This window comes from Urtica dioica, chromosome 10, assembly GCF_054948205.1.
Source record: "Urtica dioica subsp. dioica isolate 48M chromosome 10, U.dioica_male_clone48M_v1_H2, whole genome shotgun sequence".
Classification (NCBI taxonomy): Eukaryota; Viridiplantae; Streptophyta; class Magnoliopsida; order Rosales; family Urticaceae; genus Urtica; species Urtica dioica.
Genome location: NC_142765.1, coordinates 25381714 through 25408291, shown reverse-complemented (window position 1 = coordinate 25408291; position 26578 = coordinate 25381714). Strand labels below are relative to the sequence as shown.

Sequence of the window (26578 nt, the reverse complement as noted above, 5' to 3'; positions counted from 1 at the left end):
TAAGAAGTGAGATAAATAATTGGCAAATGATTTTTGGAAGAAAATGCACACTTGATTAACAATTGAACGATCATAAAACGATGATGAAAAAAAAAAAAACAAGACTTATCTAACATTACGTGTTAATTTCCGTTAAAAAAATATTTAACCAGCTATGGCTGGAGTTAGATTTCTATATAGAATAATTCGTACAATAGAATTAATGAACAGAAAGTCGATTTAAATGCCAGAGTAGATAATTTTTACCGGGGCAAAAAAAAAAACAACCCCTCAAGTTTATACCATGTATTTATGTTTACCAGAAAAAGAAGTTTATTATCTAAAACATATGAAGCAACACCTAAAAAACAATTAACCAGCTTTTATTTCACAAATGAAGAGACCTAAATTGTCATTGTTCAATCATTATTAAGGGAATGTTCAAAAGCTCCATTGCCAGAGATAATAAACATTATGCACTAAGTAAAGTCCTTTATTCTTTCCAAGCACAAGAGGTTTATGTATTTTTCTGTCTTCAAATTAAGTTTAGTTCGAAACCATGCTCTCGGTTTCGCTGACAAAGCCATCGCCGGTCCAATCCTTGTCTGACTTCAAACCTTTACGAACGGCCTTTCTCTGCTGGATCGCCTCTTGTTGCCTTCTCACCAAATCCGTGTGCGTCGTGAAGTACTCGAGCGAAGCCCTGAATCGTACGTAATAATCACGATCAGATCATAAAAAAATGAGATTTAAAATTTTTTTTTCTTCTTCAAAGAATCGTAACGCATACCCTCGGAAGTCCTCGATTGACGAGAAGTTGTGCATTCTCATGAAGTCCTTGAGCTCGTCGCAGAGCTTCTTCACAAGTCCGTATCCGTGCATCATCACACCAGTACATACCTACGAAACAAAATCAGACTTTTCTAATAATTTCTCTCATGTATCTTCTATTTTTAATGCTATGTATACTAGTTTCCCCGGAAATTTCATTTTTCAAGGAAAAGATTTGTTTTTTTTTATGAATAAAGAAAAACCGCCTTTGAAATTAGGATTTCCGAAAACAAAACTTCCAGCGGCATTCCAGAGAAACAATCGCAGTATTTTTAAACACTGGATTAAAACCTGAGATATGGATGGTACGTTGCTATGTTTAGATTCACTCCAATGAATTATATTATTCTAAATGCTATAGTTGGAGTTGGCAAAATCAAGCATTTATAAAGTTGTGATTTAGTGTATTGTCCACTGAAAAAACTATTTTAGTAGCGTGTTTATGTAATTGCAAGTCGGATGCTAAAATTTCTTAGACACGGGGGTTTTAGAGAACAAAAGGAATACACTTTTTTTTATTTATTTTTAATTTGTTGTCAAATTCAACTATTGGAACAAAATTGAGAGCGTCATTACCTGAACGGTATTTGCTCCGACTAGAATAAACTCGGCAGCATCGCTGCCGGTCTCGACGCCGCCGATGCCGGAGAGCGAGTAGTCGCTGTCGTTGAACTCCGTTTTTATCATCTTTGCGATGCTCATCACTTTCGCAAGAGCAATCGGATGAACTGCCTTGGACGAGTACCCACCGGGAGTCGAGTACCTGAAACTCGTAAATCACTATTAAGTAAATTGTTTCATATTTTTTTTCAAAAGAAAAAAAAAAGGTTTTGGATTCAAACCCCTCGACACAAGGCTCGGGACGCAAGCTTGTGAGGTTGATTCCCATGACACTCATGATCGTGTTGATTGCCGCGATTCCTTCGCATCCCGCTTTTAGAGACACCCTCGCGGGCTGTACGAACAAAAAAGAGGTATTTTATACGAGGGTAGTTTAGTTTTCAAGCCTTTCGTTGTCTTAAGACTACTCATCGACTTAGTTGTACCATCTTGTCATCTCTTCAATTGCAATAGTGAAAACCTATCCCCTCTTTTTTTTCCTCTCTGAAATCTCGTCCTCCTTTTGCAAAATTATCAATAAATATAGGGATTCATTCGATTCCGAATCCGAGCAATAATCCTAGACTAACGAGAGTTGATATGCGAGTATTGATACATACATACCTGAGTGATATCTGTGATATTAGGAGTCATTTTGGCCCAAACGGGGATGGTGGCTTTGGCGTTAATCCAACCACAAACTTCTTCCAAAAGGGCACAATCTTGGCCCACCGCAGCGCCCATCTTCCTCTCGGGCATGCCGTGAGGGCACGAAAAGTTGATCTCAAACGCGTCCTGAATCACCAACACACGCAATATTATACATATATATAAATAAAAGTAAAGAGAAATTGACAACAATAATACTATATGTTTGTCACTTATAAAAAAATCAACCGAAACTCAAATATTGACACATTTAGTACCAAATTGGTCATGAACTGCTACCAGTTCATGACCGGTGTGTCACAAAATCAACCCAGTTCGTTACCGATTTGGTACTAAATGTGTCAATATTTGAGTTTCGGTTGATTTTTGGTAAATGACAAGCAATTGGTATTATTGATGTCAATTCCCCAAAAGTAAAATTCGACGAAGAGCAGAGCGTGAAGGAGAAGAAACGACTCACGACTCCGGTCTGCTCGACTCGGTCGATGAGCTCTTCCCAGGCGGCTTTGTTGTACTCTTCCATGATGGAAGCGATGAGAACGCGGTTCGGGTACTCTTCCTTGAGCTGCTTCATCTCCTTCAGCATCGTCTCCAATGGCCGGTCGCTGATCAGCTCTATGTTCTGCCACCCGATGATCTCTCCTCTCCCGGGACCCGCTCGTAGCTTCGCGTACCGGGGCGTCACGTTCACCACTTTATCCGCTTCCAGCGATACCTGTCGCATCAAATCAATGGTATAAAAAAAATTAATTTGTTTCTACAATAATTCTCCTTTTGTTCATCATGGATAGCAGTAGCGCTAGTCATTAATTGGGTCAAGCAAAATCATGGAAAGAAAAAATATTATACCATCCCTTTTTATTTTATTTTAAGGAGTTTGTAGTGTAAGATTTTATACAATTTCTCAAGTTGTCTGCATAATATACTACGCTGATGCAGCATCATAAACAGTAAAAAAATAATCCCCTCCTAAAAATGTCTACATAAAAAACTTATACGTTATTCTATTTTTTTTCTAAATATCTCAAAACCCTCTTTCTCAAGTCCAATTCTCCAATATAATTGACCAAAATTGGGACCCAAACTCAAGCCCATTTCACAATTCCAGAGAGAAAGAGAGAGAGAGAGAGAGGGAGAGAGTTACAGTTTTGGCAATCACAGCGCCCCAACCCTCGTCGAAAGCCCTCTTCATGACAGTGTAGTTCGTTCCCGGCGGACCCGACCCGATCACGAACGGGTTCGGCATGGTCAACCCGTTGACCGTCACGCTGAGATCAGGCTCGTTCTGGGCCTTGTCGCCAGAAGAAGCCCGAACCCTGAAGCCGACTCTGCTCGGCCCAACCAATTCGCTTCTTTCGGGTCGACCTCTTAAACCAAACTTGGGTTTGACTTGAGTGAAGCTCAGAGACGCCATGGATGATCGACTGTTTCAGCAAGGAAAAAGGAAACGATGATAATTGAATCCGAGTTTGAAGTGGAATAATATACAGGTGGGGTCGAAGAGAACGTGGAATTTGAGGAATCGTTTGCGGGTTTTGGATTGATTTGGCAGCTGGAGAGAATCGCAATAGCTTTCTTAGTATTATTTATTGTTCTGGGTAAGGCGATTTGCATGTGACAAGTATAATTGATTTAATGCACCCAAAGAGAATTATGTGAGTTTTGGGTTCTTTTATTATTACTAGTTGTTGTGCCATGCCCCGCATGGCGCATTTATTTACTTATATTTTGTATCTATAACCATTATTGATGATTTGGTTGGCATATGTTATAAAAATTAATATAGTGAAAAATAATATAATCTCTCAAAATATATATATATATATATATATTGAAATATATTTTAAAATATAGTAATAAAGAGTAGTAACTTTATATAAATAAGAGGTAGGAAATTGATAAATCAAAATGGCAAAAATCCATAAATCTTTTATTAGAGAATATTATTTATACTGATATAGTTATTGTGTAATATATTATAGATTGATAAGTTGATTATTTTGTGTTTTCAAGAAATATATAAAAGTGTGACCGATTAATTGAAATGTTGGTTTATAGTTCAAAAATAATTTTGTTTAAATATATTCCCATACGTCTTCTGCTTGCTGGAATAGAAGTTATTTGTGCATAATAATTATAAATAAATGTTGTAAGTATTGAGAAAAACTATAAAGTTACATGTATATAATAATTGAAAACACATTAAGAGAGTAGAAATTATTTGTACATAATAGTTATAAACAAACATAAGTATTTTAGCAAAACGATAAAGTATATGTACATAATAATTATAAATACTGCAGCATCTGATTGATGTACAAAAGATAGTATTATTATACAAAATGAGTTATTTAGGTTTGTAGCATAAAAAAGGAAAAGGAAGTCTGGTGTCTTAGTTTGATCTATTTTTGTTTCTTATCGGTATGCTCACCAGGTGTATCTGAGAGTAGTGGAAGAGAAATGGAATTTCCAGTTATTAATTGTCTCTTTGTAGATGATATGCATGATGTGGCTACAGTTTGTTGGATTTGGTTTGCTTTCGCTGGAGATGTATTTGAAGCTGCAGGTGCGTTTCTTGCGAAGATGACTATGAAATTTGGTGCATTGGCATATGAGGTTTCTGATTTTGTGGCCTTTAGATATATGTACATCTCCTTGTCAATTGATACTCTGATTCTGTGGCCTTTGATATATGTACAGTTTGTTTGGGTCTGCCATTGAGAAGAGTAGACAACCTTTTCTGAACACTCCTGAAGTAGTTGATGAAGCTGAATTTCTTAAAAGATGATCGTATTTAATTATTGTGCGTCAAAGAGAATTAATGGCCATTTATTTGTAACACGCAAAGCCAAAAGACAAGTCTTTCATATATGAATAATATCAAAAGCAGGACGAAAAATAAAAATCACCTCACTGAAGATATTGTCCATAAACGTCAACTTCATTTCAAATGAGCACCTTCCATTAACTTAGGCCGTCATGGATATCTGTAGTGAAATTAAAACATAATCAAATTTCATACTACAAAACCAACATATTAATACATAATTGTGTACTAAATTTAAGCCGGCGGTGAAATAAGCAGAACTTGTTTTTTTGGTTTTTTCCTTTTGAAATAGCTATAATTGTGTTAGCGTTCATTATCCTTGAAAAGCATTGCAGATTTTTATACGGTTTCATCATTCATGACTACACATTTTATCAAACACCTGGTGAGCCTTTATAAACAATTTTAATTATGGTTGTAAAAGTGATTCAAAATCAGGAATTTTGAACTTGATGTAGAAGAATCTCAGGAAATTTATTCAAGTGAAAGTAAGTTTAAGAAAAAGCACCAAAATGCCTCCTGACTGTCCATAGTAGACCAATGCCCAAGATATTAACTTAACCGTTTTGAATATCTGTAATGAAATTAATAATACAAAACGAAGATATTAATATAGAATATGTATTAGATTTACTAATGTGTTCCAAAAGAAATGATCACATAAATGTCTCTCAAGTATCCAAATCTATTCCTTCATTTTTTTTTTCTTCTGTTCTAAGCTAGTGAGTTTATTAGATTACCTGTGCTCATTGGTAAACTGATTAACTTTTCCATTCATAACCACTAACTAAATCTATGTCATAAGTCGGAAACTTTATGCTAAAAGAATAAATTAGAACGTATCAATCTAAAAGTTAAAAAAAAAAAAAAAAAACTTTTAGTAATGGAAACATAACTTATAATTCCAAATAATGAATTCTTATACGCATTGAACACTGAAAAACTCACTAAAAGGTACAACAAGAGACAACCATGTTTAATTTAAGTTTATGAGCTGTAATAGTTCATGAACTATCAACACTTCATACCATCTGTTTATTTTTGTAATTATTAATTTTAACAAAAAAAAAACCATAACATATTCAAGAATCTAGTGAGTGTTGAACCAAACTCTATGTTTGACATTTTATCAAACATTTGGCAGGCAATTTAGGAATTATGAGATAATTTTACAGTTAGGAGATCAAATAGAATTGAGTAAAGAAGAAATTAAATGGAAAAGAGATAACAAAAAACGCTTGTCTACTCACCGTGACTGGATAGAGACCGCAGAGCTCCGAAGACTTTCTCTTCTTATCACCTCCATTCTTCGATTCCATCTTTCTTTTTTAAACTTGAGTACTACGTTCTTTCCTTCATATTTAAACCTCAATCTTTTCCTTCCCTCGGGCTCTCGCTCTCTCTCCGATGTTCTTACTCTCACCCCTCCTATTTATTTTTAGTCTCCAGTGTGGTTCTTTTTTTTTTCTTTGTTCTGAGTTTCTCATCGTATATGTGTGCAAAAACGAAAATAAAACGGAAATAAAACGTTGATGACGTGGAAGGCAAAAACGTAAAAAAACCTACGAAACGTATGAACATACGCTCTTTTATAGTATGTTAAAGATTAATTATTATTTAAAAAATAAAAATAAAAATAAAAAACTCTCAGACTCTATCGCTGTCTGTCTCTGGCTAAAAATGTTGAATTAAAGAAAGAAAAGAAACCGTCCAATTTTCAAAAACTAGTCGGCTAATCGCTCCATGATGCTAAGCTGACTATGAAAATGACGTGTCATTTTAAAGTGGCTAAACAAAACATAATATTTGCAAAGAGAAATTGCAAAATTTATGGGTGAAAGTGAAACAATATATATATAAAAAAAAAAGCGTAAAGTGATACAAAAATCATTTTATGATAAATCGTCTCAAGTACTAATATTTTATAATTATTTCCTTATTTGCCACAAAAATCATAATTTGATCAAATATACTAATAAATTCTAAAAATAAATTATTTTGTAATCATTATTACCTTCTACTACAATTTCATACCAACTCTTTTAATGAGCATTTAATATTTACATTTAATAGAGAAATAAACATTTAACTCTGAAACACTTTCTCTCTTTCTTTCTCTCTTTGCTATAAATCCCGTCTCCTTCATCCAAATATTAAACCCTTGCCCAAACTCTGCGCACAAGGTCTGACGCCAGATCATCGTCCAAACTAAAGTTCAAAGTTCTTTGTTTTGGCCTTTTCAAAATTTTATGTGGTAGAAAAAGTTTTCTTTTATTTTTATATAGGTTGTTTAAAGCATCTGTTTGATCTAAGTATGTTTATTTATGATCAATAAAAATTAATTAAATTATCTACATTTTTCCAATATGAATCCTTAAATTTGATTTAATAATAATTTAAAAAAAATATGGATATGATGCTGCAGTGTAATGGGTCAAAAGATACATGGTAAAATTAGAAGTGGTACAATTAAGAGTTTTATTCTTGGGGCAACGCAAATCATTACAATGCAAAACAGGGCAAAAACCTAAAATTGTCCAAAATCCAAATGGGAATCCAAATAGACAAACCTTAGCCAAACTTAATATCAAATAATTAAATTACTTAATACGACACAAGTCATGACGTGCAATTTTTTTCCCTGAGTTCATAAAGTCATGAACTTTATCTCGGAATAAAGTAACTATAAATAGATAAATTAGAAAACCCCATTCCCAAACCAAAAATTGTAATTAACATTTGCAAAATTAGAAGCGTAATTGCCAACACTAAGACTATTGCTAGGATTAGTCTCAAAATTGACAGTATATAAAATAGTGTTATAAGCATGCTGAGCGTGAGCAATATCGTTCTTGAGCTCTTCCAAAGCCGCCTTCAAGAGATCTAACTCATTTAAACTAAGCTCGTCCACAGGAGATTCCCACCATTTGTCATTATTTTGACTCATCTCATCGAATATTTTTCCTCTCTTTCGTCCACCCTCCAATTGACCATTAATCTCGCCAAGCTTTAAATTGAGCCCATCAACAATAGAAGTACAAAATGAGCTAAAACCATTTTGAGCCTCAACGAGTTGACTTTTCTTTTTGGCAATATTGTGATATGTTCCCGTTAGAAAGTGCGACACGACTCAGTCGAAATTCGGATGGCCGAACGAGAAGGGCTTGTTGGCGGGGGAAAAGACGACAATTACCATTTCGACCCCGCAAAGCGTACATAGCTCGCTCGCCTTTTTGAATAGCCCGGACCTTCTCTTTGAAAATGTGACTTGCAAATTGCTCTTCTTTGGTATTTTTACCATTTCCAACTTCTTACGTCCTTGTGTTGTTTTCTTCATTGTATTGAGAAAGATACTTTGTATCTATGTAAAATAAAATGTAATATGTCAAGTTTATTTTTTCCTTGGCATGTTACCATATTGTTACACGTATATATAGGGTCTCTAGGGCATAGGATTCTTTTCTATAGGACTATACTTATGTACATATGTATTATAACTGTCGATGTGATTCTCTCAATCAAACACTTTTATTGTGAGTTCTAAAATCTTCTATTGATTTCTTTGAGAGTGTTTAGAATTTTATCAGTAGTTATTACCTACCAATCATCAATGTCAACCTTTGATTGTCCACTAGAATATGTTGGATAAATTCGATCACGTTGACTTGTTTTCACTTTTAATGGAGGAAGAGAAAACAAATATGAGAAAACTAAATGGCATTATGAGAAAGCAATAGTGAATATACAAATAAACGGATTTAGTCTTAGCTGTGTTATAAGAAAGCCAGCCAATACTCATCCACGTTAGGATTTGTAGATGTGAAATTATAGAATTTTTTTCATACTTTGAATGCGAAGTTTAATGTAGAAATTTACTAGATGAACTAATTATTATTATTTTTTTTTCATTTTTTTATGGAAAGCTGGGAGATGAACTGTATTTTAAAGAAACAAAATATGACCTTGTATTAAACGGTGGAAGAAAAATGAGAATATTGCGTATTGATGTTTTTCCAGTGGTCACTTTCATAACAGCTTAATTTGCATGTTTGTTTTTCTTAATCAAGGAGATTGCTTAAAATTTGAAGATTAATTGTCGTGGTTTTAACCGAGTTCTCTTCCAACGATATCTCGAAACCAATCACTAGAGAGTTAGGCTTCGATCGGAGGGCAAATGAATTTTTGTTCCAGGTCAGGGAACAAATAGAACTTGTGAGCAATTCGGAAGTAGCAAATGGGATTCAATTTCAAGCTGGGTATAGACCTCTAATTTCATACATAAACGTGTATAATTCTTGTAGTTGAAACTTGTTGTGTTGCTTAATCTATTATTATCTAAAGCCAATATCTAATAGTCGAAAGAAAACTGATACACATTCTAAATCACAACATTCCTGAAATCTACTGCGAATTAAAAAGTAGAAAACAAAAAAAAAAAGTATTCAGAATCAGATCATGTAAATCACAACATTCCTCGTACAATTCTAACCAATATGATACAAACACAACAATCCAGTTCGAGGTCTTATAGAGCGCGTCTTCGATTGATAATCAACTCTCCTCTGAATCTCGATTCGTACCACGCGGCGTTCTTCAATACGACATTTCTTAATTATCGGGCTTATCGGCTCAATGTAATTTTGTCAAAAATAGTAGAACTCTACTCCCACAAGTAACATTTTTGTGGTTAAAAATATAGGGATGACATGGCAATGGCCGCATGAACCCATGTATTACATGTATAGTCTATCAGCGTATCTAATGATGCATCAATTTGTTTCCTATATAACAAGTATTGAAAGTATAACAGAACGAGGTTCATAGAATACATTTTATAGATGAATATAATTTTTAATACATGGTTATCATATTTTATACATCCAAGTCGACACTCAGGTTAAATATGTGTTCACTATAGCAGTGACGTCCTTTAATAATTCAAAAAATACACATTTATTAAGGGAAATATCATTAAAATGATTATAAGGAAAATGAATTAAGTTAATAATTTATTTAGATGTTAAATTTTTTTATAACTTTTAATTGTAAAGAACACTACTAGTGGTGTGGCGTGTAGCCTACTTGCTTTGTTTTCACTAATGGGCCCATGAGTCCAGTCCATTTGTTAAGAACGGGCCGAGGCCCAAAATATTCTTCAAGGGAATTTGAGCGCCAAAATGAATGGCTAAGCGCCAAGAAAAAGGAAAGTAGGAAGGAGAGAGAAACAGAGGATTTTGCATGACCTGATTAAGAAATCGGGAAATGGAAAGTGAGGGAAGAAACTTTTGTACCGTTAGGATAGAGTTTGATCGGAGACTATATATACGCTCCTCATGGAAGAGAGAGAGAGAGAAAGAGAACAAAAAAAAAGGAAGAGGGTTTCTAGAGAGAGAGAGAGAGAGAGAGAGAGAGAGAGAGAATTCTCTCCTAGTCTCGGATTTTCGACGAAGGGAAAACCTAAACCGAAGGGAAAACATCTCAATCGCAAGAAAATCCATCCCTGGAAATAGACGATGAAGAACATCGTCAACGTGGTTCGAGTTCTTCTCTATTCCCACTGTCAGGTTTCTTTTAATTTCTACCTAGGGTTCTCTTTTGGCGTCGATTATCGTATCTAATTAAATTGTTGTTTCCTTTTGTCTAGGTCAAAGATCGGAGACGAGATCTGTGGCTCGCTGTTTCTACTAAATTGATGGTTATCGCCGCCGATCAGGACCAGCCTCTCTCGCTCTGTGTGACCTCATTCTTAGAAGAGGTACATATTTTTTTCTCCGTCATTTTTTTATGAGAAATATCTTGTAGTTGAACTTGCTCTCGTGTGCTTGGGTTCTAGATCTTAAAACGGCCATTTTCTGATTTATCATCCCACGATTTATGTTTCTTATTTTACTAATCACGATTCACCCGATCGTTTCAAGATGTTATATTATATGACAGATACTTTTTATTAGATCGAAAACTGCCGTATCTTGCTTTTTTGAGACTAGCACTGTCGAGGCTTACAATGCTAAAGAATGTTGATCTTGTCTTTGATTGATCAGAATTTAATGACAGTTTAAATCAAGAATGTTGATCTTGTCTTTGATTGATCAGAATTTTATGACAGTTTAAATCAAGAATCAACCACGATCAAGTGTTGTAGTCTATTCTGCTATAAATACACTTCTTTTTACCTATGCTATTTTTTTTTTCCCTCTTCAGGAGGTATATTGCGAGACGATCTTCGACTTCAGCCACGAGACGAAACCCACGCACCTTCGTCGAGTCTTCCTCAGGCGAGGCGAAGAAGAAGTCTGGGATGATTCTCACTGCCGATTGAGACCAGTCTGAAACTAATGTATGATATCAATAACCTCCTAGTTCAACTCTTGCATTAGGCTAATTCTAATTCGTTGGTTTGATGTATAATTCTTTAGGTTCAGACAGTAGCCGAGAGAATTTATGGCTTCTTCCATTTGACAAGCATGTTTGCTCTTCTTTTTCGGTGAGGTTCCTTATCTGAATGTTGTAATTCTTTGTTTGTTCTAGCTTGTTAGAATTGGAATGTTCTTTTTTTAACTCCCCCGGGGCTTTTCTTCTCGTTGAAAAGGTGTTTTGGGTCGTCCACGCTAGGTCTGGTCGTCTCCGAAACAGAAACGCGAGGACGAGGACAGAGAAATGGGTAATCTATTTATCCACTTTTTATTTCAATTCCTATATTTAGTTTATAGGGTGATTATAATTTTTACTTGAATCAAATTGCAGAGAAGAGTAGAGCTTCCACGGTGGCACTGAATGTAGAGAGTCGTCGGTCCAATGGTCGGTTGCTCGAGTGAAGTTCTGAATTTACAAAGATTAGCTCTCAAGAAGGTAGGAGTTTTTTTAGTCAATGTCTGAAATTTCTTGTTTGTGCAGGACATGGGCTGTGGGGTTGCAGGTGCAACCCCGAGTACGTAGGGCTGGTTTTGATGACGTATATGGATCGGAGTTTGTCCAGTCAATGTGTTTTCCTGCCAACAAAAAAGGTATAGCACATTCCGACTAATAGCGCATGTTATGTTTAAGCTTCCACGTTTATAGGATTTTGCAGAAAGAACTTCATATTAAATTCTACCTAGAAATATTTCAAAGTATCTATGCTAATTGAAATGGTGGATTTTCTGGCAACACTTGCACTTTTGTTTAGGTTTTTATTTTGGGGTAGAGGGTTCGGTGCACATGCCATTTGCCGCGTATGTGAAGGTTTAGTGTGGCGATGAGCTAACTCACGACCACTGAATCAGGTACATTACTTGCTCTTTCTCAAATGCCTCTTCATAATAGTCTCTGCGTAGGAACTTGTTGTTAGCATCTTACTTTTGTCATCACCAAAAATCATATTCAATGTATTATTTCCCTGTCTCAGGTATTAAGGGTCCTCTTTTGAAGATCTCTTCCGATACATAAAAAGAAAATCCCACGCCAAGGTATGTTGTTATTCTAGACCCTTGTTTAATCCGGTTACGTTTTGGATATTATTTCCGTCCACGGTATATTATATCCACAATAGTATTTTACTACTTCCGTTGTTTAAAATAGAGGGCTTTGAAGCAGGTTTCCAAGATTGTCGGAACAAATATTCTTCCTGGTGCAATTGCACAGTATCTGAAAGGAATACGAGCTACTGGATTTGGCGGAGTATCTGATATCCGAAGGTCCGTTCTTTTCTAGTGTCATTATTATAATGATTTTATGCTAAGCTGAATTTATGTTGTTGCCAAAGGTTAAATTCAGCTATTTGCATCACAGGCAAAACCTTCAGTTTCTCCAGTTCTCGAAACATCAATTGATTACGAACTGAAAACGTTATCAGCTGCAATTAGTTATGGCAGTCCTACACTCTTATAAAGGACCATCTCAAAGAAGCCATCCATTCTGCAGTGTCCGTCTTGGAAGGTTTTTGGCTATCTATTTGTTATTGTTTCATACCTCTTAGTACATGTAAACTCTTTTTGTTTCAATGGCTCTAAGTTTTATTGATTGTTTGGCAATTCATAGGTTAATAATGGAGCTGGAGATCATCTTCTGTGACATGGTGATTGTTGCTCGGTCTTTGAATCTTACCCAAGTCGTTCCAAATCTCTCTTTAAAGATCGTTTTGACTCCTCAACTTTTAACTCCGGTAAGGCAGACCTAATCGCCACTCGTTTTATCCACTTTTTTGTTTTAAATTCCGATATTTTTCAGTTTCGTTTTCAAAACAATCTCCCCAAATTTTGGTCAATCGTTCAAAACAATACTCATTCTTAGGTATACAGTTTTTCTGTGTGGAATCTGATTCCCATTTCACTGTGTATTTTAAGGCTGCCAGGACAATGTGGAACCAGTATTTGGAAAAGAAAAAAAAATAATGATGGCTTTAAATTGATTTCTTAATTAAAGTGCTTATTATTTTTCTTATTTGATTATTTTCTCACCGCTGATACTATCTCTTGTTTTGAAGAGGTGTATGGAGTGAAAACTTGACTATGCCAACCACCTAAAAGAAACAGCAGATGCAGAAGGTATGCTTATTTCCACATTAACTGTTTGATTATCTTTCCATAATACATCTTCATAAACAATCGGTTTTATTTTTTCCTGACTGCTAATATATTTAATTTCCCTTCCAGTTGCTTTACATGTTGGTTGGGACGGGTCGAGTGCCGTCGAAAGGCGTAACTGGGTCTCGATCTGGGACATCGAACACTTCACTGCCCTGTTTTGCATATCGAACCCTCCGTTTTTCTGATTGACACACTAAGAAGATGAAGACGAAGAAGTTTGTTTGCTTCTTCAACATGATCTTTTTCGGGTACATCTTTTCCAGCCAAGCCTTTTATTTTCCATTAACAATCGTCAATGCATAATCTTAATACGAACTATCATATTTTCACCTTCGATCTCATAGTTAGAAACTTTCATGGATTACTAAAGGGATTAAAGTTTCATTTATTTTCAAGGTCTATTATTTTTTACATATACAAAATAATTATCGATTAACCTCTCCCATACTGTTTTGGTTGGTTCTGAAAAATTTGTCATAGGATTTTTTTTTTTTTTTTTTTTTTTTGGGTAGAGGGGTTTAGGTTGTTGGGCCGGCCGAGTGTTTAGGCGTCTATTTTTCAGAATCTATCAAAGCTTTTGGGGGATGTTAATCAATATCTATTTCTTAAAAAAAAAAAACTTCTAAAACTATATGTATTATATTTTTTTGGCTTAGAATTACATATATGCATTCCTTTATGTACTTTCTGTAAAAAAAGCTGATTAGGAGCCTAGGTGCAGGTATACGATAGTTCACTTATTATTAAGATTGTGCATTGACGTATTGTTACCGTACATATACTTATTGTTCAGCTATTAATTATGTTACATCATATTACTATCTGACCCGTCAAATATGAACTACAAAGGCTTGATCCCTTTCTCTCTCCTTAAAAGAAGAGAAAAGGGTATGTAGGCAGCTCAATTATGAGTGCAGCCATACTTTTCTACTTTCAGATTCATGGAATCACTAAAAAGATTTTTTCTTGGAGATAGAGATGATGATTGTGCTCTTCATTTCTGGTAAAAAGATTGAGAAATTCCATTTATGTCATTTTTCTTGCTCTATGCTTATTCTATGTAATTAAATGTGTCTGGATTCTACAAACAGGGCGTGCATTGTACGATGGAGCTTTTCATGCAACTGGCAATTTTAAATGTTTTTTCATCTTCTCTCTTATGGTGAGTAATAAGCCATCTCAATCTACAAAATGTTCAAATTTCTCATTTTTTATAATAAAAAATTAACGTAATGCATCATTTTTTTTATGGGTTATTCTCCTATTCTGATTGTTGTACTCGAGTTATGCCCCAATTCTTTATTCAGGAAGGACAATTTGCCAGCATGAGACGCTTGATCCTCAACTCCTTCGTTGAGCTCTTTGCTTTTACAGTGAGTTCAATCATACTCTTTTTAGTCTTCATGATAGCAATAGTGCATGAGTTTTAGCCATAAAAGCTATTTACCCTGATTTCCTTTTATCAGGTACTTATGGTGCTGGCTGTGGCTGGAGTTTATCTGACCGAGGTGACGTTCAAGAAAGTTCTGATGTGGCGATGAGCCAACCGAGGACCATTGAAGAAGGTACTCTAATTTCTCTGTCCCTAAAGCCGCTTCACAAGTAGTCTAGGATTCTCAACTTTGACCTCCTTAATTAAATTCCTACATTAATTACAAAAGGGAAAACAACTTTCATATTGTTTCTGGTGTTTTTATTTTTTATTATTATTATTATATATATATATATATATATATATATATATATATATATATATAAAATGATTGGTTATTCTCCCCTTAGCTCTTTTGACTGGCTCCATTTTTTTTTTTTTTTTTTTTTAAAATGTGCCGGCCGGCCCCAAATATTTGGTCTCAGTCAAAAGTTGGGGGAGCATAAGCATCTATAATTTCAAATAAAACTATATATGTATTTTATTTTATTTTTTGCTAGAAATTTATGTATTGTTATATTGCCTAACATAATTTCTACCGAAGAATTTAATTTTTGAGATTGCGGTTGAGGGTATTGATTAAGATCGTATACTGTTTATTGTTTCGGTAATAGAATTCTAACAGATTTTACTTGTTTTTTCTTGTCGATATATGAACTACAAGGGCTTGATCCCACTCTCTCTCTCTCCTAAAAAGAGAGAGAAAGGGTATGTAGGCAGCTCAGTCTTGACTTGAGTGCAGCCACCCAATTTCATTCTTTACTTGCAGACACAAAAGACGGACTACATGGCATAGAAGCTCCCACATTTATCGTCAGCCATTGCAGAGACAAGCTTCTAGGATTGCAAACACATTACTCACAACGCTTGTTAAACAAGGTACCAAAAAAAAGCTCCCATCTTTTAACTTTTTTATACAATAAAGTTTGAACCTTTGGACAAAGTTGAAATACTTGTTGATCGATTACTTTACTTCTGGTTACATAGGTGTACAATAGAATACACAGCTGCCACTCTTCTTGCTATGACAGCGCCGCGGATGTTTCAGACCGCGGAGTCGCAGTTCCTGACAAAGCCGATCCCACATCCAGCTAAAGTAGAAGCAAGAGGACGTCTCGGAGAAACGTAGTCGTATTCCATGATGATTTGATGTTTTTTTTTTCTATTTGCTTTTGTGAGTCGATTTTTGGGGAACCGAGGTTTTAGTTGGTTGGTTGTTTCGCAGGAGGATTGCTGCGATGGAAGAACAGCTGAAGCGCCGATTGCAAATCTACGGCATTGCGTACCTCGGACGAAGACCCACTTGCCCGAAGCGCCACGCATACCTGGTGTGGTAGAGATTAAGGTAATATTCAGAGCTTAGGTTATACAGTAATGACACAATAAGTGGTTTTCTTACATACATTTTGCATTCAGATCTGTGACATGGTGATTGTTGATCGGTCTTTGAATCTTACCCAAGTCATTTCAGATTTCTCTTTGAAGATCGTTTTGACTTATCAACTTCTAACTCCGGTAAGGTTCTTTATTCCATGATTCAAATAACTCAAAAAAGTCGAAACAATATGACTTATGATATTTTTTGTTTTAAATTCCGATTTTTTTGAGTTTCGTTTTCAAAACAATTTCCCCAAATTTTGGTTACTCGTTCAAATGGTTTTTCTTAGGTATACAGTTTTTTTTTGTGAGGAATCTGATTCCCGTTTCACTATGTATTTTAAGGCTGCCAGGACAACGTGGAACCAGTAATTGGAAAAAAAATAAAAATAATGATGGCTTAAAATTGATTTCTTAATTAAAGTGCTTGTTATTTTTCTTATTTTATTATTTTCTCACCGCTGATACCAATTCTCTTGGTTTGACGAGGTATATGGAGTGAAAACTTGACTATGCCAACCACCTAAAAGAAACAGCAGATCCAGAAGGTATGCTTATTTCCACCTAAACTGTTTGTTTATCTTTCCATAATATAAACAATCGTTTTTTTTTTCTGACCGCTAATATAAAAACGAAACCGTCACTGCCCTGTTTAGCATATGTCCCCCTCCGTTTTTCTGATCGACACACTAAGAAGACAAAGACGAAGAAGATTGCTTGCTTCTTCAACATGATCTTTTTCGGGTACATATTTTCCAGCCAAGCTTTTATTTTCCATTAACGATCGTCTATGCATAATCTTAATACGAACTATCATATTTTCACCTTCGATCTCGTAGTTAGATACTTTCATGGATTACTAAAGGGATTAAACTTTCATTTATTTTCAATATCTATTATTTTTTACATATACAAAAAAATTATTGATTAACCTCTCCCATACAGTTTTGGCTGGTTCAGAAAATTTGTCCGTAGGATTTTTTTTTTTTTTGGGTAGAGGGGTTTAGGTTGTTGGGCCGGCCGAGTGTTTAGGCGTCTATTTTTCAGAGTCTGTCAAAGCTTTTGGGGGATGTTAATCAATATCTATTTCTTTTTTTTTTTTTTTTTTAAAAACCTTCTAAAACTATATGTATTATATTTTTATGGCTTAAAATTACATATATGCATTCCTTTATGTACTTTCTGTGAAAAATGCTGATTAGGAGCCTAGGTGCAGGTATACGGTAGTTCACTTATTATTAAGATTGTGCATTGACGTATTGTTACCGTACATATACTTAGTGTTCAGCTATTAATTATGTTGCATCATATTACTATCTCACTCCTCAAATATGAACTACAAAGGCTTGATCCCTTTCACTCTCCTAAAAAGAAGAGAAAAGGGTATGTAGGCAGCTCAATTATGAGTGCAGCCATACTTTTCTACTTTCAGATTCATGGAATCACTAAAAAGATTTTTTCTTGGAGATAGAGATGATGATTGTGCTCTTCATTTCTGGTAAAAAGATTGAGAAATTCCATTTATGTCATTTTTCTTGCTCTCTGCTTATTCTATGTAATTAAATGTGTCTGGATTCTACAAACAGGGCGTGCATTGTACGATGGAGCTTTTTATGCAACTGGTGATTTTAAATGTTTTTTCATCTTCTCTCTTATGGTGAGTAATAAGCCCTCTCAATCTACAATATGTTCAAATTTCTCTTTTTTTTTTAATAAAAAAATTATCTTAATGCATCATCTTTTGCCTCTTCAGATTTCAAGAGAGAGAGAGAGAGAGAGATCTCTGGTTTTAGCCCGTGAGAGTCAGCCTATGTCCTATAGTGTGTGATTATCAATCCTAATCCTCTGAGAGTCTGAAAATCCTTCTTAGTTCTGATTTACCGTCTTCTTTTTTAAAGGTATGGAGGATAAGGCATATGGATCTCAGCTTTCAGCTATTGATGAAGTCATTTTCATCACTAACACGGTAAGAACTACTCAATTGATTACTTCCCTTTCAAACTTATTGATAAGTAGATCAGATCCAAGTGATGGTAGATTATTGACGGTTTTATTTTAGTAGATATTTTTTTTTTGGGTTATTCTCCTATTCTCATTGTTGTACTCGTGTTATGCCCCAATTCTTTATTCAATAAAGACAATTTGCCAGCATGAGATGCTCGATCCTCAACTCCTTCGTCGAGCTCTTTGCGTTTACAGTGAGTTCAATCGTACTCTTTTATGTCTTCATGATAGCAATAGTGCATGAGTTTTAGCCATAAAACCTTATTTACTCTGATTTACTTGTCTCAGGTACGTGCTGGCCGTGGCTGGAGTTTATCTGACCGAGGCGACGTTCATGAAAGCTCTAATGTGGCGAGATGAGCCAACTGAGGACCATTGAAGAAGGTACTTTAATTTCTGTCCTAACGCCGCCTCACAAGTAGTCTAGGATTCTCAACTTTGACCTCCTTAGTTAAATTCCTAAATTAATTACAAAAAGGGAAAATAACTTTCATATTGTTTCTGGTTTTTTTTTAATATATATAAATAAAAAAAATGATTAGTTATTCTCCCCTTAGCTCTCTGGCTGGCTCCATTTTTTTTTTTAATGTGCCGGCCGGCCCCAAATATTTGGTCTCAGTCAAAACTTAGGGGGAGCATAAGCATCTATATTTTTCAAATAAAACTATATATGTATTTTTTTTTGCTAGAAATTTATGTATTGTTATATTGCCTAACATAATTTCTACCGAAGAATTTAATATTTGAGATTGCGGTTGAGGGTATTGTTTAAGATCGTATACTGTTTATTGTTTCAGTATTCTAACAGATTTTACATGTTTTTTCTTGGCGATATATGAACTACAAGGGCTTGACCCGTCTCTCTCCTAAAAAGAGAGAGAAAGGGTATGTAGGCAGCTGAGTCTTGACTTGAGTGCAGCCACACAATTTCACTCTTTATTTGTAGACAAAAAAGACGGACTACATGGCATAGAAGCTCCCACATTTATCGTCAGCCATTTCAGAGACAAGCTTCTAGGATTGCATACACATTACTCACAATGCTTGAAAAACAAGGTACTAAAAAAAAGCTCCTATCTTTTAACTTTTCTATACAATAAAGTTTGAACCTTTGGACAAAGTTCAAATACTTGTTGATCGATTACTTTACTTCTAGTTACATAGGTGTACGATAGAATATATAGCTGTCACTCTTCTTGATATGACGGCGCCGCGGATGTTTCAGACCGCCGAGTCACAGTTCCTGACGAAGCCGATCCCACATCCAGCCAAAGTAGAAGCAAGAGGACTCTCCTCGGAGAAACGTAGTCGTAGTTCATGATAATTTGATGTTTTTTTTTTTCTTTTCTATTTGCTTTTGTGAGTTGATTTTTGGGGGAACTGAGGTTTTATTTGGTTGTTTGTTTCGCAGGAGATTGCTGCGATGGAAGAACAGCTGAAGCGCCGATCGCAGATCCCTGTTGTGGTAGAGATTAAGGTAATATTCAGAGCTTAGGTTATACAGTAATGACACACAATAAGTGGATTTCTTACATACATTTTGCATTCAGATCCGTGACATAGTGATTATTGCTCGGTCTCTGAATCTTACCCAAGTCGTTCCAAATCTCTCTTTAAAGATCGTTTTGACTGTTCAACTTTTAACTTCGGTAAAGCAGACCTAATCGCCACTCTTTTCATCCAGTTTTGTTTTTAATTCCAATTTTTTCAGTTTCGTTTTCAAAACAATTTTCCCAAATTTTGGTTACTCGTTGAAATGGTTGTTCTTAGATATACAGTTTTTTCGTGTGGAATCTGATTCCCATTTCACTGTGTATTTTAAGACTGCCAGGACAACGTGGAACCAGTATTTGGAAGAAAAAAAATGATGGATTTAAATTGTTTTCTTAAATAAAGTGCTTATTATTTTTCTTATTTTATTATTTTCTCGGCGCTGATACTAATTCTCTTGTTTTGAAGAGGTGTATGGAGTGAAAACTTGACTATGCCAACCACCTAAAAGAACAGCAGAAGATTGCTCTGGGACATCGGACCCGTCACTGCCCTGTTTTGCATATTGAACCCCCAGTTTTTCTGATCGACACACTAAGAAGACGAAGGCGAAGAAGATTGTTTGCTTCTTCATCACGATCTTTTTCGGGTACATCTTTTTCAGCCAAGCGTTTTATTTTCCATTAACAATCGTCTATGCATAATTTTAATACGAACTATCATACTTTTCACCTTCGACCTCCTAGTTAGATACTTTCACGGATTACTAAAGGGATTAAACTTTCATTTATTTTCAAGGTCTATTATTTTTTACATATACAAACAAAATTATTGATTAACCTCTCCCATACTGTTTTGGCTGGTTCTGAAAAATTTGTCATAGGATTTTTTTTTTTTTTTTTTTTTTTTTGGGTAGAGGGGTTTAGGTTGTTGGGCCGGCCGAGTGTTTAGGCGTCTAGTTTTCAGAGTCCGTCAAAGCATTTGGGGGATGTTAATCAATATCTATTTCATTTAAAATTTTTTTTTTCTAAAACTATATGTTTTATATTTTTTTTGCTTAGAATTACATATATGCATTCCTTTATGTACTTTCTGTGAAAAATGCTGATTAGGAGCCTAGGTGCAGGTATACGGTAGTTCACTTATTATTAAGATTGTGCATCGATGTATTGTTACCGTACATATACTTATTGTTCAGCTATTAATTATGTTACATCATATTACTATCTCACCCCTCAAATATGAACTACAAAGGCTTGATCCCTTCCTCTCTCCTAAAAAGGAGAGAGAGGGTATGTAGGCAGCTCAGTCTTGAGTGCAGCCATTCTTGCAGATGCATTGTAAAAAACACCTAAAAAGATTGTTGCTTTGCTTCAACAACAGCCATCGGTCAATGTTCTGTTAGGGTGACCCCCATTACCCCCAAATGCAGGTTCTCTCTCTCTCTCTCTCTCTCTCTCTCTCTCTCCGATTGCAGCTCAGTTATTACTAAAAGACTTTTGTTCATCTGTTATAAAATATCTTGCTCACTCGAGCTGTCCGTTGTTGCCATTTTCTTACTAGTCTAATTCTAACTCGTTGGTTTGATGTATAATTTTTTAGGTTCAAACAGTAGCCAAGAGAATTTATGTCTTCTTCCATTTGAGAAGCTTGTTTGCTCCTCTTTTTGGTGAGCAATGACCAGATAAATCATACATAGTTCGAAATCATCTTTATATATGTTCCTTATTTGAATGTTTCAATTCTTTGTTTGTTCTAGCCTGTTAGGATTTGAATGTTCCTCTTCTAACTCCCGCAGGGCTTTTCTTCTTGCTGAACAGGTGTACTGCGTTGTCCATGCCCGGTCTGATCGTCTCCGAAGCAGAAACGCGAGGACGAGAACAGAGAAATCGGTAATCTTTTTATCCACTTTTTATTACAATTCCTATTTTTAGTTTCTAGGGTGATTAGAATTTTACTTGAATCATACTGCAGAGAAGAGTAGAGCTTCCACGGTGGCACTGAAAGCAGAGAAGAGTAAACCTCGCTAGGATTTTGTTTAGCCTATGTCATGTGTGTCTGGTGTGGTTTTAAATTATCTGTTACCTTTGACAGTTATTGTACCTGATTGTCTGTAATTTCTTGTTTTTGCAGGACATGGGCTGTGAGGTGCACTTGGGTATGAAGAGCTGATTTTGATGAGGTATATGGATCATAGAAAAGGTATAGCACATTCTCGACTAATAGCGCATGTTTTGTTTAACTTTTCAAGTTAATAGGATTTTGTAGAAAGAACTTCATAATAAAATTCTACCTAGAAATATTTTCAAAAGTATCTGTGCTAATTGAAATGATGGATTTTCTGGTAACACTTGCACTTTTGTGTAGGTTTATAGTTTGGTTAGAGCACATGCCATTTTGCCGCTATCTTAAAAAGCTCTAGTGTTGTCATTTGGCACTGGATCAGGTACATTACTTGCTCTTTCCTGAATGCCTCTTCATAATAGTTTGCTCTTAGTCTTAGGATTCTCAACTTTGACTTCTTTCATAAAAGTTCCTAAATTGATTACAAAAGGGAAAATAATTTTAATATTTTTTCTGGCTTTCTTATTTTTTAAATAAAAATGATTTGTTATCCTCTCCTTTATCCGTTTGACTAGCACTAATTTTTTTTTTTTTTTAAAGTGCCGGCCGGCCCAAATCTTAAACCTTTTTTTTTTCTTCGGTCAAACTGAAGGGGGAGAATAAGCAACATCTTTGATTTTAAAATAAAACCATATATGTATATTTTTATTTCTGCTGGAAGTATGTGTATTGTTATGTTCCCCAAACATAATTTCTGCCTAAGAATCTAATGTTTGAGATTGGAGTTGAGAATGTTAAGATTATGCGTAGATGTATTGTTGACATTGTGTATTGTTTTGGCATTTGGTTTATAACATATTTTACTTTTCATGCGATGTCGATATACGAACTACAAGGGCTTGATCCCTCTCTCTCTTCTCTGAAAAGAAGAGAGAGAGAGGGTATGTAGGCATCTCAATTATGAGTGCAGCCATAATTGCAGATTGCATTGAAGAACAGCCGTCTGTCACTGTTCTGCCCACTCGAGACAGTGCCGACCGCATTTACCCCCAAATTTAAGATCTCTCTCTCTCTCTCTGGTTTGTTTTGTGATTGTCAGAATGTATTGTTTATGTGTGTTCTAGTTTGTGTTATCATCTTGTGTAGTTTTGAAATCTACTCTCTATCTTGTTGTGCCTTCTGATTGTGGTTTTCTTGTTTTCGTGTTCGTTTTTGTGGCTTAGTGAAGTGGTCATGGACTGCTTGTGTTGGTGTTTGTGTGGATTCCTATGGATTGTTTGTATCGCGTGTGGCTTTTTTCTTCTCTGTGTGTTTCATATTTGTTTTTAGTGTTTCTATTATTTGTACTTTTTTTTTTTTACCTACATCACTCGTTGCATACTGTTTCACTTTGCTGTACTAGCATTTGTTTTTTTGGTTGTGTAAATCTTGTGTGCTATCTTTTTCTTTTGGCTAATTGTTCTTGGTGACTGAAATATTCTTGATTGTTGGTATTGTTTGTATAAGCCAATCTTTAATTGAAATATTCTTAATTGTTGGTATTGTTTGTATATGCTAATCTTTAATGTTATTTATTATTATTATTATTATTATTATTATTATTATTGGCTGTTTGGTTTGATGGTGTGAAATTTACGTGATTCTTTTTACAAAAAATTGGCTACTTAAGCCACCTAAATTATATGAATTGTAAATTAGTCAACCTTTGGTAAATACTTTGTAAATAGCCAACTTGCATATGTGGCAGCCTATTAATTACCTAAAATATATATGTTTGGCTGTGTTAAATAAGTCTTTTATTAATCTGTTAATAAGTTTACTTGGCTATTTATAAGAAATTAATTAAAGGTGGACTATATCTCAATCCACTATATTCCGTGTGGCTATATAACTTAATAACCATTCTTTTTATTGTGTGTGCAAGTTAATCTCGAGTGTGTGTTTTTTTTTTTCCCCTTTTTGCCATTTGTTTTGGTGATGTGAAATCTTCATTATGTAATTTTTGGTGAGGTTTTTTTTGTCTGGTGGTGTGAAATCTTGTTTGTGTGTTGTTTTCATTATGTAATCTTTATTGTGTTTTTTTTTTTTCTTTTGGTAGTTGGTATGAAATCTTGGTATTGTGTGTATAAGCTAATGTTTGGTGTTTTTATATTTTATTTTTTGCTAGTTTTGGTGTGAAATCTTCTCGATTGTTATTGTTGTTTGTTTAAGCAAAGCTTTGGCCTTGATTTACTTTTTGGTGTGAAGTCCTCTTGATTGTTATTATTGTTTGTGTAAGCAAAGCTTTGGCCTTAATTTAGATTTTTAGCTCGATCACACACAAGCAAAAAGTAAAAAAGAAATTAGAAAATATGAGAAAAAACTTTGTTTGGATAATGTCGATCCTTTTTCGTAGATTACTTTGGATGTTAAGTTAATATGAAAATGTACATATCTATCTAATCCATTATTAGGCATTCTATTAACGTCATATTTAGGTGAATACTTAGAAACCTCCTATATAGGGTCTAAGACCACACATAGGTTGAGGTGTGGTGAAATCTTCAGCTTATCGACTTTGCCTCGTCAAAAGTAGTATGTTTATATCAGACAAATTTTCAAAATTAGAAGTGTTAAGTGAAATTAAATGAGGATGCGGAATATGAAGGTTATTAAGTAAAAATAAGAGAATCTAGATTGCACTTTGAATATGCGTGAAATAGCCTGATCTTGATCAAGCTTTTTTTTTTTTGCAAGAGGTCTTTCTCCTCGTGCCCATGCCCGACCCGACTTGATTGAAGTTGAATAAATGCATGAAGTTGAATAAAAAAATAAAATAAGAACCTTGATTAGATGAGTGTGTTGAAAATATAATAAAAGGGTATTAGTGAATAGTGATATTAAATGGTGTTCTTATACTAGTGAAATTAAATGAGTGCTAAAAATATAGTTGAATAAAAAAATAAGATAGAAACTTTATTGCCCTTTAAATGTGTGTGGGCGTCTAGCCTTTAGTAGTTTGATTGGGGGAGTACTACTAATCTCCTCGGTTCTGACTAATGCACTGACATCCTAGTTAGTGCTTTTGGACCGGCGGACCCGACCCGATCACGAACGGGTTTGGCCCAACCAATACCTTTTTCCGGGTCGGCCTCTTATACTAAATTTGGGTTTGACTAGAGTGAAGCTCAGAGACGCCATGGATGATCGACTGTTTCAGCAAGGAAAAAGGAAACGATGATGATTGAATCCGAGTTTGAAGTGGAGTAATATACAGGTGGGGTCGAAGAGAACGTGGAATTTGAGGAATCGTTTGCTGGTTTTGGATTGATTTGGCAACTGGAGAGAATCGCAATAGCTTTCTTAGTATTATTTATTGTTCTGGGTAGGCGATTAGCATGTGAAAGTGTAATTGATTTGATGCACCCAAAGAGAATTATGTGAGTATTGGAGGTTTTTTTTTTATTATTTAAAAAATAAAAATTAAAATAAAAAACTCTCAGACTCTCTCGTTGTCTGTCTATGGTTAAAAATGTTGAATTAAAGAAAGAAAGAAAGAAACCGTTCAATTTACGAAAACTAGTCGGCTAGTCGCTCCTTGGTGCTGCTAAGCTGACTATGAAAATGACGTGGCATTTTTTTTTGTCATTTCAAGTAAATAAAAGTGGCTAAACAAAACATAATATTTGCAAAGAGAAATTGCAAAATGTATGGGTGAAAGTGAAATTATATAAAACCAAACTCATTATTTTCTTCTTCCTGAGGTGAGTAAAGTGATACAAAAATCATTTTATGATAAATTGTCTCTAATACTAACCAAGGATCGAAATACCGTTACCGTTCCGACCTTTCGAATTTACTGGTAACCCCCGGTACCGTAAAGGAATACTGGGGGAAGCAGGAAAAAAAAGGAAACCGGTACCGTTGAACTTACCGTTACCGTAGAGGAATACCGTCAAATACCGTATTTACCGAGGGGAATTCAGAAAAGAAATATACATAAAACATACAAAGTACGTATGATAAAATTCATAAAATTAAAAATAGTGTACAATGTTTCAACACAATACCAAATTACAAACACAACAAAAAGTAAGTTCAATATAATGAATATAAATGACTACTCAAGTGAGATTTCAAGATTTCAAATGAAATAATATCAAGGAATTTCTCGAAGGAACGATGAAATAATCGAGAATGAGAAATTAAGAATATCAAGGTCGATAAGGTTTTAGAATATTTTCACGAATGTAAGAAAGATTGTGAAAGTGAAAATATATTTTAACGACCTAACTAATTTCAACGTGAAAGGAATCCGAAAGGAAATTAGTGAAGTAAATTTCTCGTTATATTTTTTCGTCTCTCGAGTGAATTATGGTCCAATAAGTTTATCTCGAATAATAAATTAATTCCGAGGAAATATTCCGGAAATTAATTTAAGAAACACATTATCAAGAATGAGAATTAATTCTGAGAAACCTTAAATATATTTTGATTAATCGAGAACGAACGAGAAAATTCTCGGTTCGAATAATATAATTATAATCTGTTCGGTTATGAATTTAATTAAATAATAATAAGAAAAGGACGTGGTTGTAACAATTTTTAAGGGACCCATTTGAAAGAAAACAAGGAAAAGAGGTTGGATTGTAATTATTAGGATAAGGTTGAGCTTGCCAACTCATCACTTATCTATTAGTTGTCTTTGTTATTATCTATACTCTATAGCCGAATAAAATGAAAGGACACAGAAAAAAAAGA

The 26578-nt window shown here is 34.8% G+C and overlaps 1 protein-coding gene and 3 long non-coding RNA genes across 6 annotated transcripts; 2 read left to right on the top strand and 2 right to left on the bottom strand.

The window, feature by feature from the left end:
- Positions 1–313: 313 nt before the first annotated feature.
- On the bottom strand, positions 314–3705 carry PYD1 (pyrimidine 1). The gene is made up of 7 exons (XM_089629519.1): positions 3224–3705; positions 2540–2794; positions 2035–2205; positions 1653–1765; positions 1387–1573; positions 770–879; positions 314–682 (listed from the first exon to the last, which is right to left on the bottom strand). Exons 1-7 carry the CDS (start codon positions 3491–3493, stop codon positions 526–528), a joined length of 1263 nt encoding a protein of 420 aa, XP_089485645.1. The 5' UTR covers positions 3494–3705; the 3' UTR covers positions 314–525.
- Positions 3706–4438: 733 nt separating this feature from the next.
- On the bottom strand, positions 4439–6479 carry LOC149384463 (uncharacterized). Its single transcript, XR_016301899.1, has 3 exons — positions 6157–6479; positions 4989–5066; positions 4439–4847 (listed from the first exon to the last, which is right to left on the bottom strand). It is a non-coding gene; the product is annotated as an uncharacterized LOC149384463 (long non-coding RNA).
- Positions 6480–10105: 3626 nt separating this feature from the next.
- On the top strand, positions 10106–23359 carry LOC149384461 (uncharacterized). 3 transcript variants are annotated; one of them, XR_016301760.1, is made up of 14 exons: positions 10106–10470; positions 10551–10661; positions 11108–11243; positions 11323–11390; positions 11496–11567; positions 11651–11704; positions 11801–11910; positions 12072–12168; positions 12291–12351; positions 12479–12579; positions 12674–12820; positions 12923–13046; positions 13368–13428; positions 13537–13770. It is a non-coding gene; the product is annotated as an uncharacterized LOC149384461 (long non-coding RNA). The 3 variants fall into 3 exon arrangements; XR_016301761.1 differs by lacking the exons at positions 11801–11910; positions 12072–12168; positions 12291–12351; ... (3 more) ...; positions 13368–13428; positions 13537–13770 and adding exons at positions 21908–21976; positions 22142–22220; positions 22735–23359; XR_016301762.1 differs by lacking the exons at positions 11496–11567; positions 11651–11704; positions 11801–11910; ... (5 more) ...; positions 13368–13428; positions 13537–13770 and adding an exon at positions 11435–11471.
- Positions 14371–15756, top strand: LOC149384462 (uncharacterized). Its single transcript, XR_016301763.1, has 5 exons — positions 14371–14473; positions 14562–14632; positions 14778–14843; positions 14937–15035; positions 15600–15756. It is a non-coding gene; the product is annotated as an uncharacterized LOC149384462 (long non-coding RNA).
- Positions 23360–26578: the final 3219 nt, after the last annotated feature.